Source organism: Labrus bergylta, chromosome 10 (assembly GCF_963930695.1).
Source record: "Labrus bergylta chromosome 10, fLabBer1.1, whole genome shotgun sequence".
Taxonomy (NCBI): Eukaryota; Metazoa; Chordata; class Actinopteri; order Labriformes; family Labridae; genus Labrus; species Labrus bergylta.
In genome coordinates, this window is record NC_089204.1 from 25,809,836 (window position 1) to 25,822,782 (window position 12,947).

General features: G+C 39.6%; 1 protein-coding gene across 3 annotated transcripts in view; it reads left to right on the top strand.

Moving 5' to 3' along the window:
- The first annotated feature begins 549 nt into the window (after positions 1-549).
- Positions 550-12,947, top strand: part of mlip (muscular LMNA-interacting protein) — a 36,450-nt gene continuing 24,052 nt past the window's right edge. The window contains exons 1-2 of one of the 3 annotated variants that reach the window (XM_029281399.2): positions 550-828; positions 9,480-9,605. In XM_029281399.2, coding sequence (XP_029137232.2) covers positions 799-828; positions 9,480-9,605 — 156 coding nt within the window. In that variant the 5' untranslated portion in view covers positions 550-798. The other 2 variants (XM_065959635.1, XM_029281400.2) reach the window with 2 other exon arrangements.

Sequence of the window (12,947 nt, forward strand, 5' to 3'; positions counted from 1 at the left end):
TATGTATGTAACGTACATACATACATACATATACACATATATACGCACACATATGCACACATGCATGCATATACACACCAATCAATCAAAACTGTAAACACAATATATGCATATCTACACATACCGTATATTAATAGATATCAATACAATAATACATATATCATTTAAAGTAGTTCATCCTGTATAACAGTAAAGTATAATCTGCATTTGTTACATTTAAAAACAGAAAAATCTGATTTTTCTTTTGCTGCCATAAACAAAAGGCTCCTTAGCTTTGTTCAGCTGTCAGGCAGGATGCCCTGTTATTTACTTTCTCAGCACTCAAATAAACACAATCACCTCTTTTTAATGACATGTGATCACTCAGTCAGGATACTTTCCATGATGTCTGTCATAACATGGCATTATGAAATATGTAAAGGACCCTTTCTGTGTCTATTTGTGGAAAGGAGAGCGACTTTAGACACTTTGAAAGATGTGAATAAGTGATCTCTGCCGGGACGTTCGGCACTTTAGAGCTGCGTTTCTCGTAGCTCCCAGCATGAACATTGTTAGTGGTGCCCAGCAGGCGGACTGCCGTCTGCAAGCTATTTGTGGCTATTATGTGTCTATAAAAGGAAATCAGCAGGGCGATACACACACACACTCACCAACAGTTATACACTTTGAACTTCAGAAGACAGGCAGGAAAAATAAGCATCTTATCGTCAGGGTCGGGTTTGATCAACACTTAAGAGGAAGATTTCTAAAGTTTGGAAACAAGCAACACTTCTGGATGGAGAGCCATTTGAAACAGAAATGGACGATATGAATCCAAATCCAGAGGAGGTAAGGTACTTTTTCTTTTGAAGTAAGTACTTGCTTAAAACGACCTGCTTGATGCCTGCTAAGTTGACATTTTCTGCCGCCCTTTGGGAACTTTTTGGCTCTTGCTTTAAACTTTGTAGAATCCTATAAGATAAAGATTTTAACCTCAAAGCTAAATCATACCGGGAGGGGAAAAACAGTTAAGTTATTTAATATCTAACTTCTTTACACCTTTAACCCCACTGATGTGCCCTCGACTCGCTCGCCCCCCTCTCAGGCTCTCACAAATAAACACATTGACACAGTATACACTCGGACGCAGCTACTTGATCCTTCTGTTATTTCCTGTCACTATAAACATAAAAAAACAAACTTTTTGGGGGATTTATTCAAACACACAGAGAAACTACAAACTAAATCATTAAGAATGTATGCATACAAGTATAGAGGTTACTTTTTAAACTTTTTATCACTGCACAAAGGTATAAAAAACCTTTATGATGCATCACACATAGAGTGTATTTGAGGATCATTTAAATAATTCAGCGAGTTGAAAATTCAACAGTGATTCAAACATATGCTTAATTTAATGCTTTTGTCCTTGTGTTGGAGTCATTTGTTTATTATCTGGAGAGATAACTCGTGCTCGCTAGCAGCTGGCAGTGGGCTATATTTGCACACCCTATCTGCTCTGGAGGGAGGGGCGGTGTTTTGGTCTGTAATTAAACTCTGTGCTCGGTGGCACACCCAAGTGTTTATGCTTTTACTGTGGCCACTCAAATGTACATCTATGGAGCACAGCGGTTTTTAGGATTGATTGTGCTCAGTATGGCTCTATGGTAACCATCGGACACAAAAGAGAGAATATGTGATCATTCATGTGGAGCTTTCGGAAACTGCAAGGTGCTGCATTGTGCTGAACTTATGTTTTATAATGTTGCATACAATACAACGTGAAAAGTACAAGTGGCCAAAAGTGTTTTTCTTCAGGATTTTTTCTTTGAAAAAAGGAGACATCACAGAACAATCATATCTCTTTTTTCTGTCTCTCAGCAATCTTGATTGAAATACAAGCTCCTATGTATTAAAATGCCATCTGCATGGGATTGAATTACAAAACACTGTTCAATATGAATTGTCTTATGCTGCCGTTTCTCTCAGTTTGATGTCTTCATCTGCAGTTTTTCTAATCAGCAGAATCACAAATCTCAGCTGTTGAGATCTCAAAGCAAAACCTGAGTGAAGATGCTGCCGTAGTGAACAGTAACTCAAGCAGACTCGATTATTTGAACACTATTTACGGCCACAACTTGCCCAAGTCACAGCATCCTTATAGAGCACCTTTTTTGGGCTTTTTGTGTCTTCATTGTAGAGCTAGGACAGTGGACAGAGCTGGAAACCAAGTAGAGAGAGAGTTGGGAATAACATGCGGGAAAGAAGCCACAGGTCGGATTCAAACCCGGGCCGCCTGCATGAAGGACAACAGCCTCCGCACATGGGGCGCGAGCTCCAACCACTAAGCCACTGATGCCCCAAATATTTCTTTATTTTAACAAATCACACACGCGCACTGCAAACTTTGAGCTTCCCCCACAGCAGAACTTATAAATAAACTACAATAAAAACAGACATTAGTCAATATGTGAGCGGTTATAAACCCATATCATAACCTTCTCCTGTGTCTCCTTAAATTATATTAGTCACTTTCTGGTAGCTCTGCGTTTACGAGTGTCCCTTTAAAGAGCCCCTCGCAGGGTGGTCTGCTTCAGGAAATGATTTAGTGCTGCTTGTATTCGTTTCTTTTGGACGAGTCCGACATGCCTGGAGGAATAACTGAGTGGGAGCACGCACACAGACGGGTGACATGTAACACAGTGAACCAGTGCTGGCTGGAAATGTGATCTATGAGGACGGCATGACCTCGGCAACACTCGAACGCAATCACACACTCAAGAGGGCTCCGATGGGCAAGTAGGAAACGCTGGCTTTTTACATTTCACAGTGTTGACTTACTCTGCTTTGACTACAGAAGGCATGCAAACAAGGAGGATTGCACAAGAGCTTAGACACATAAACAGGGTTATTAGATGGCACATGATTATTTTAGTGGGGACATTTGTTCTGTTTCTTTAAATAGAGCTGATTACAGATATGCCTGTATTGGACTAATAAAAACCTTGGACTTCACGAGTGTCATGCTCAGGACCTAAAGGTGTCAAAGAACATGGGTGACAGAGGTTTAAGCGAGGCAGTGAAAACGGTACTTAGTGCCTTGACTTTAGTAATACTACAGTGGTGTTAAACAGTGATCAATGTTTTGTGACAGAGGTGTTTAGTAACCAGGTACAAACTTCTTAAAGTACTTTAATAGAGATTTCTGATGTTTGAACTCCAGTATTTATTTTTTTACTTTTACTCGCTTCATTTTAACAAACATATCCAAACCTTCTACTCTTAACACTTGCAAAACAGGCTTCTTACTTTTGCTTTGATGCATTTAAGGAAACATTTTTTTTTATCAAAGTGCTTTTACACATGCACAAAGCTTTTAGAAGTTTTCTTGGTGAGCTTCATGTATGAACGCAAACAGCCGAATTTTTCATTCTGATTTTACCAGGAATTTTTTTTCCTGTCAGCGCCCTGGGAAATTTCCCAGGTGAAGTGTTGGTGAGCGGATGAGTCCGACTGACCTCGAGAACGCAGACGATGCATCATGGTGCAGTCTCCATGCATGCAATGAAAGGCTTCATCATGCTTTCTATTTGCCAGTATATTCTTTTTTTCTATTTTGTTGATATTGTGAATGTTTCATACCAATGAAGCATTGATGTAAAGGCAAAAATTTACATGAATGCGTCGGTCTCTGTTGCTTTTTATGCCATTTCTGCATCGTTTTTTTCACTCCTGTACTACCTCCATGTTGGACATTGATAGTCTCCCGCTGTGAGGTGTATGTATGAACAAGCAAAGACATTTTCACAAATGCAAATCTTAAACATTTCTAGAGAATTTCAGCAGGGCTGCCCCTGAATACCTCCTGATCTTGTTGTTCCCATATACACTTTACTTCACAGTGGGAGACTATCCCAGCCTGGTGAAGGGGAGGCAGAGGGACTCCTTAGGTAAGAACCACGTGGAAGTGTTGGACGGAGCAACAGAGTCCCTTACAGGATGCTATAATGACAATCTTTGCCTTCATATCAATGCATTGCGTAGTTTGACAGAATCACAATATGAAAAAAAGAGCGAGGAAGACAGAAAACATAATGCAGCAGTTTGATTACTTGCACAGAAATCATATCTGTCATGTGTATACAGTCTATGGTTGTGCACCTGTCGCAGTATCTGTACTTCCACTACAGTAAACGCTGTGTACTTTTGTTCAAAGATCACTTTAAAAATGTTAAATGTTGATAATGCAAATGTGTTTATGAGGCATCAGTTTTCTGGCTGTGGACATTATAATTCACATACTGTTGATTGTATTTATATCTGTCATATCATGGTATCATATTTGGGAAATATAAACACTCTTCTATAAAGTCAAATGTTACTGGGTCTTCACTAATCAACTGAAGAATTATACATACTGTGTAAAAAAGAAGCTTACTCCCAGTATAGATGTACTTCTTCCCCCGGGGTTAAGACTCTAAATCTGGCAGCATGCATCTATTGCATAACTTCCTGTCCCTGTATTTTCCTCTTTGGAATAAGAAATGAACCAGAAAGGTCAAAGGAACAAAATCTGAAAATGATGAGGGGTTTGAAAAAAAAGGGCAACATTTTTGCTTAGAGTAAAGATGATCTCTCTCTGGCAGTTCACTGTAATGATTCTGTGTCAGGATTTTTATGTCAGTAGCTACATTTTATTTATACCATAGTGGAGAAAGTTCGGCAACATTTAACCTTTTTCAGAGCGGGAGAACACATCATTAGTGAGTTATGGAAGAGAGAAGGTGGAGAAAAAACAAGGTCTTTTGACGGAAGATGAAAACTGAAACAGGCAGATTTTCTGTGATAATGACTTTAAAATAAGTTCCTTATAGCTCTGAGAAAATTCAACAATAAGAGAATTGATTGATTATGATTCATGAAGCATTTGGTTTCTTCTAAGTAATTCACAGCCTGTCCATCAACATGTGAGCATAGATATCAGAGTCCTTTGTCTGCTTTCCTTTGTTCCCCATGGACACATATGTTCATGTGAATGCCCTCTGAAATGACACGTCTCTGCCTTCTGTATAGGGCAGTACAATTTGTTTTTTTTACAGGCAAGGACAGAATGTGCTAGAACCTTCATCTTTTGAATTCAAGATAAAAAAAAAAAAAAGATTGCACAACAATCACGAGCCAGGAGCGTGCCTCTCTTTTCTTTGCTGACTGACATACGTATGTGATTCATTTCTTTCGATATCCAGCAGAGGATCTCAACATTTATTTATTTTATGTCATTTATGGAAACATGAAAAAGAGAAAAGAAAGATTCTGAAAGTGTGCGGTTAACCGTCAAATGTGAGGTCTTATATGGGATGGTGCCAATGAGGTCGTAAGCCTCCTCTGTAAGAGTCACAGCACATGACAAATTGATAAATTACAATAACTTTGCATTAATATGTTGGTAGAGTGGAAGAGTGGTTAATGTTGGTAGCAATTTTTTTATTTTTTTTATTTTAAGCTTTATTTTTGGGATTTTTATGCCTTTATTTTTTAGAGATAGGACATTACATAGGTGGTTCAGAAGTCAGGGAGAGAGAGTGCGGGAATTACATGCAGGAAAGGAGCCACAGGTGGGATTCAAACCTGGGCCGCCTGCTTGGAGAGCTGTAGCCTCCCCACATAAAGATAAAGATAAACTTTATTGATCCCTGTGGGGGAAATTTTTGCATTATTTTTACATGGAGTGCACACACCAACCACTAGCCCACCTTCGCCCACCAAAGCGATTGAGACTTTTCTTGCCAAAAAAGTAGGATAATAAGATGATTCTGAGGACTGTCTGAATGACCTGCATTAATACTGTTGTTAGCGTCATGGGCTAAGAGAAAGCTACTTCTGTAATGTGCTGTGTGCGTCGGGCTAACATTAGCATAAGCTGGCAGGCAGCTGCTACCTATCAGGAGCTATGTGTTGCTGTTTCTATACAAACTTTTTGGATTTGTTTACATATAAACAATATCATATAAGGCGTTTTTTGTCCACATGCAGCTGAAGTATTCTGTAAATGCTTTTTGTGGTGACTTTGATTAAGACTGTGTTTGTTTGGATTGTTGCTCATTGCTCTCCATGTCCATTTGTTTTGTTCAATAGTAACGTACAGAATGTAACCTTGGTGTTATTGATAACATCACTGGTAATTAAGAATGTTTTAAGAATTCATTTAATGTAAGAGACCACCCATAGCAAATTACACTGGACAATGTTTCATGTTTACACTGGCTGATTCAAAGAAAGAGACCATTAATCATACAGCCACATGCTGACTCATACAGTCAGGCTCAAAAGGCTATACCACAGATAACGTGTGTGTTTTTTCCGCATATGAATTGTAAATGGAAAATGGACTTTAGCTTGTATAGCTCTTTTCTAGTCTTCTGACGACTCAAAACCCCATTCAAGCCACATTCACTCTGATGGCAGAGGCTGCTAAGTAAAGCGTCCATCAGAATCAACTAACCCATTCAAACACTTTGACGCCGCCAAAGCAATGCGAGCAATTTGCAATTGAGTGTATTGCTCAAGGACACTTGGACATGTAGCTGCGGAAGCTGGGGATCGAACTCCGACCTTTCAGTTGTGAGATGGTCGATTCTATTTATCTTTTCATCACCAAGGTTTTTATTCATGGTCAGTCAAGTCATTATACGAAATGTGTGATTCTCATGCATGACGCACAAAGTCAAATGATCAAATGAAAAAAAGTGCCAGCAGGAACCACGCGCGTCACTCTCCTTATCCTTCACTTTGTTTTTTTCTTGGGACCTCACAACACCGAAGTGGAGAACCAGCGTGATTAAAGCAGCGCGAGTTCTATTCATGAGTGTTTGAGTGATTGCTGCAGTGAGAATAAATTACAATGTTTTCTTGCACTTGACACTTTGAAATGCCGTTGAACCCAAAACATAATGGGAAAAAGTGTCACCACTTTCAACAAAACAAACCTCTTTTATTGCTCACATGTATAGAAAACATGAAGTGAGTCAACACACTTCTCCAGAGTATATCAGCGAGGCAGTCTTTAAGAAATGTAATTCACGCCCACTGATTGGAGATGTAATGGTTCCCCCATGCTTGAATACAAAACGCTACAGCTTCAACATCTACAATTGCTATTATTACACGTTGGACCACCTCTTCATACCCTTTCGACATGGGGGGGGCGGCTGTGGCTCAGTGGTAGAGTTGATTGTCTTTCAACTGGAAGGTCAGGGCTTCCTGCAGCCACATGCCTGATGTGTCCTTTGGCAACAGACTTAACCCCAAGTTGCTCCCGCTGCTGTATGAATGTGATTAGTTACTTCTGATGGTCTCTTTACACAGCAGCCTCTGCCATCAGTGTGTGAATGTGTAAGTGTGACCTGCGGCGTAAAAACGCTTTGAGTAGTCAGATGACTGCTATACAAGCTCAAGTCCATTTACCAATCCAAAATCAAAAACATCATTGCTGAAAGTGTCACATTTATTTAGGTACACAGGGTCAGAAAAATGTGTTCTTCTGGTCCACAAAGTGTGCACAATGCTTGTCCCAGAGGTTAATAAACGACGTCAACACTAATGTTGGTTCACACAATCCCCTTTCCAGTTTTCAGAGAGAATAATGATAGATAAAACAAGCTCAACTCCCTTTTAACGTAAAACAACTGGCTGCTGAATCCCGAAAAATGTTCAAACAAGAAACAGAATTAGGACAGCAATCCAAAATTGTATTTGAACTGCCACACAAATGTTTTGAGCAGACGCTCTTCTTCAGTGTGTAACAGGCAATTTACTCAAACATACACAGGTGGGACTCATTTATATTTGAATAAAAAAGGTACTTGTCCATCCCAGCAGAGGGAGTCTCCACCATTACATCTTTCATCACTGCAGTAGTCAGTGGCAATTAAAATACTATTTTGGAGTGCTGTCCAAATTGTTTTTCTTTTTTTCAGTTCTTAGAGAGGACATTGCGTACCTGTTCGGCAATGAAAGACTAAAGAACAGGACTCATTGGATACAAAGGCAACAAAGCTGCCAAGAGCTGATCATCACTTCAGCTGCAGACGTTTCCGAACGGGAGACCAAAATGTTCTAACGTGTCTCTAACAGAATGTTCTCTTTTTCTTCATCTCTGTATTTGCAACAAGTGCACAGTTAACATTTGGAAATGATCACAGTTTGAGCAAAAAAAAAAAAAAACTGCTTGGTTATATTTTGGAAAAGTCATGGTTTGACTTTAAGCAAGTTCTAACTTTCTAATGTAAATATAAAAATAATTACTCCACACAGAAATATGTTGTGAAGTGTTGATACTTCACTGTGTATGGTGACCTTTTTTTGTCCATTTCATCTCAGTGTGTCTGCAGGACAGGAATATTTTTTTTACAATTTTAAATATTATTCTATGTATTAATTTTAATATCTTATTGCTTTTATGTGTCATATTTTATTTTTTCATTTTTATACATATTTGTTTTAATTCTTACTGGTGTGCATTAGTCTCTCAATGATTTTATCAATGATTTTATAAACTATTTTTCGTCAATAACTTTTATGCACTCTTGTAAAGCACTTTGAACTGCAATTTAATTTGTCTGAAAGGTGCTGTATAAATAAAGTTTGATTGATTGATTGATTGAGGAGTTGATATAAATGTATCGTCTGTAATGTAACATCCTGCTGCCGTCTGCAGCTTCAGGCATTAAGAAGTCAGCTTACTCAAAGAAACACTGTATGGAGGTTTACCCCTCAGGTGCAGAACTTACTCTGTTACAGATTCCCAAGTCTATCCACCAATGAGCGAGCACTTGGAAACAGCAGAACAAAAAAATTGCAGGTAGAAACTTTGGGCAGAACCTGTCTCATTGGTGTTCAGCAATCTGGGGTCACTGTCTTGATGGTCTATCCCTTTGTCTGTCAGAAACAAATATTCTTCTGGTCTGCTTTTCATGAAACTTGAGGTAAAGGTGTAGCATGGAAGCCAAGGAAGAGCTTGGCCTTTGTGGAAATCTTCCCTTCCCAGTTTAATCTTATAAAAAGTTTTAGTTCTATACTTTTTTACAGACACTAAGAGAACAGCACAACTTGTGAAGTGTCTGACACAGACGAGAAGTTGATTTAATAGCTTCTCATTACTTGTGCTCATTGAGTGTGGGTGTGTTGAGACTTTGAGCTGCAGGGCGCTAAACAGTCTAATCTCTGTGTGTGTGTGTGTGTGTGTGTGTGTGTGTGTGTGTGTAATGGTGGCTCATTAGTGGCAGGGTAAAGTTACATAAGCCTGTGAAGCTGAGAGAAATAGTAAATTCTAAATGTGGTATTCAACTGTGAGATAGATGCTGAGACATGAAACATGTTTTCATGTTTTTAAAATATGAAACGCTCATGAGACTGTTTGCTCTTGGCAGGGGAACCCACGGAATTAATAATTAAGAGCTTGGAAAATCTGGGTAATTTGCTTTTTATTTTCTATTTTACAGGTTTTAACAGAAGAACGATCTAAGCCACCTACTTTCACATTTGTGCCGGTGCTGTGGGCTTTACCAACTCAAAGCATCACTACAGAGGAAGCAACACCCGGAGCTCTGACAGGAAACTCTCACCAGGTAACAGCAGCACACACCCAGAGGAGACAATGACTATTCATCATCAGTAACAGTGGGCCTCATTCACCAACCGTTCTGAAGAACAAATTTGTCCTTAAATCCTTTTTTATGGGATTCACCGATGTTTTTGTTTTCTTATGTGGGATTTGTTCTTAGGTTAGAAAATAATTATCGAACACCTCTCGGGCATCTCCACAACCTTATTTATTGCTACCAGTATGTGTTTCTGTGTGTCTGCAGGGCCATCCCCTCTTGTAATATCCCCAAAGTACTCCAGGTTTGAGCTGCTACCTATGAGCTAACATACAGGTGCAGCTATTTAAACTGATGTCAGCGGGGAACTGCATCACCAAAGCTGGCATAGCATTAAAGTGGAGCGTTAGGAGTGATGTAAAAGTCAGGTTCATAATGTTCATTTCTTTGCACTCATTTGATTTCCAAATAGAAGCGGGTGGCAAGAATCACTTAACATTGTCAACATCAACTGTTTTGAAACGCAGAATAATCAAACTTTAAATTTGCGATTAAAAAGGGGGTTAAAATTCAACGATTAATCAGTATTATGTGTTGATTGACTGAGAGAGAAAAAAAAGGTAAAGTTGCAAAAACTGGAACTGCACTCAAAAACACTGCAGTAACATCCATTCACAATATCTTCTCTTTTTTGTGTATCTTGGTTCCAACTTCATGAAGCAAGTTGTTTAGTTCAGACAAACGTTCAGCCTGGGGGTGATGCAGACCCCCATGTGTGGTTTATTTCTAAATGTGTGAATGTAATACTAGGTTTTTTTTAGGGCTGGAAATAACATCACAGCAGCAGCACCAGCTCTCGGAGCCTCGGGACAGCTGAGTGCTTCTGCTGCCCACAGAGCTGTGGGCCCTCGGCCTGCATGGCACTTCAAAGATGTCTCACTGGGGGGTGGCAGTTTCCAACTTCTGCTGCCTCAGGGGGTGTTACGTATGACATATGATCGATCTGCAGCAAAGCTGTGAACAACCCATGTTTTTACACAAACAGGAAATATCTGTATGCTTAAAATTAACTTCCCTACCTAAACTTTTTTTGATGTCCTGTCCATCTAACCCAGGAAGGGACAAACCCTGACACATTGCAGTATAGTTCTGGTGTCTGTGTGTGTTCGGGCTTCTGTTTGTAGTGTGGAGAGCAATAGGGACAGAACTAACCAGCCGTAAAGTGATGATCAGTAACCATCATCAGTCATCATTTAGCTTAAATGAATGTCTTTAAAGTGCAGCAAACCATATTCTCAAAGACGTCACTTTTCAACACCAACTCACAAAAACTTACGTCCTGAAAAGTCTCCCATTGCTCCCAGAGGCCGAGAGCTGATTGGTTAAGAGATTTAACAACCCAACAACATTATTTACACCCAGATTTGACATCTACTGTTTTTAACACTCTGTGCTAAGAATGTGCACTTTCCCCCAACCGTCATCGCGATAAAAGCTTCTGTAATAAAAGTCAGAATTTATCACAATGAAATGTTTTCTATCAACAAGCAATGCTTGCTCACTCAGTATGTGTACATTGTACCTGTTTGATGGAGGCATGGAGCTAATGATCATGCTTTCATTACTATTTTGAGGCAACAGCCCTTAGAATAATTGGTGCATATTTGGTAATGATGATGATTTATTTTAGATTTAAAAGAAAAACTTTACAAACACAGGTATCATGTCAAACATGAAGAACAGCAGACGGACATAAAAACTGTGAGTTAAAGCTTTTATTGATCGCTCTTCATCCTTTTAACGCAAAGTAAAACAATTTTGTCATACATTGTATGTTTTTGTCATAACATGCAGGCCTACACTGCACATTATAAAGCACCCTAACCCTGACTGGGTGTGAAGAAAAAAATGAAAGCAAATATATCACTGCAGGAACAATAATATCTTCTATCAGAAATTAAGCGCGTGTTCAATGTAGAACCCTAAAAGTGCTTTCTTGGGTTTTAAACGAGTGTAGCACCGTGCCCTTTGCCTCAGTTTGGTTTTCAGCCCCCACCTCAGATTCAAGTAGAGTGACGGAGGGGGCGTCTAATAATATGCTGTTGGTGACTGTCGTAAAGTAAATAGTGCACACACAGGAAATCATTTTCATCTCTGTGTTAGTACCACCACATAAAACAGGACAATTTATTTCTAACCAGGCTTTGAGAGCACCTTTCTTGTTGTTTGACCACTCAGACTGTTGCCATGAATGCACACACACACACACACACACACACACACACACACACACACACACACACACACACACACACACACACACACACACACACACACACACACACACACACACACACACACACACACACACACACACTGTGGTGCTCATTATGCATTCTTGCACCACATTCTTGCATCTTGTGTACACTTCTGTTGGTTTGACAGTAATCCACAACGTAATTACAGCTTTTTGAGGTCAGAGTGAGTGACATCCTGACGTATTTACATGTCGCAGTTTAGTTCTGAGAGGCAACACATTTTCTATTTGTATTTATTCCACAGGGAAGGATGTAGATAATCACGTGAGAGCCTGCAGCTCATCAATAGACAGTGAGTAAGAGCAGCCCACACAACATATGTACATGTGCAGTATTTTAAATCGGTACATGTAGCCACAAGTGATCATTACCAGCATGCATTCTGATTGGCCACTATTGATTTAGAGTATAAGGGACAGCTCTCAGGGCCAGCCTGCCTAATTATCTTCTTGTTTCGAGGCCACACGGTTTCTTCATGTTTCTACTCATCTCTTTGTGCTTCAGTTCATCAAAAGGGACGGAATAAGAGAGACAGCAGGTACTCTGAAACATTCAGTTCATCTACACTCTCAAGAAGTGGTGCTTAGTGAAACTAATGAGCAGCAATTGTAATCGTGAGCCTTCTGAGTTGTGTCGTGATCGTTCTGAATGACGCTGAGACACCAGGATTCTTTTCAACGACCACGTTTGGTTACTTAGTTACTTCCCCTCCAGATCCTACATATATTAAATTAAAGTACAGCATGTTTGCTTAAAGGCTTGTGTGACATTTCACACATAAATACAGCAGAAATCAATTATATCCTGTGTAAATGTCTCTGAGTCATGACTGTCAACAATGAGTGAGAACAACAAGTTTTCTGGCTGTGTTGTTGTCAGAGCCGTGTTTACATCATGTTTACATGGACGGACGGCCTAGAGAAAAGAAGAAGAACATACTCATGATCTCATGTTCAGTGCTGCAGAGTCACATCTTCCTGTTTACCCGTGAAACACACCTTATGACTCACTGTACATCAAATCTAAGCTATAAATATAACCACTCTTGAAA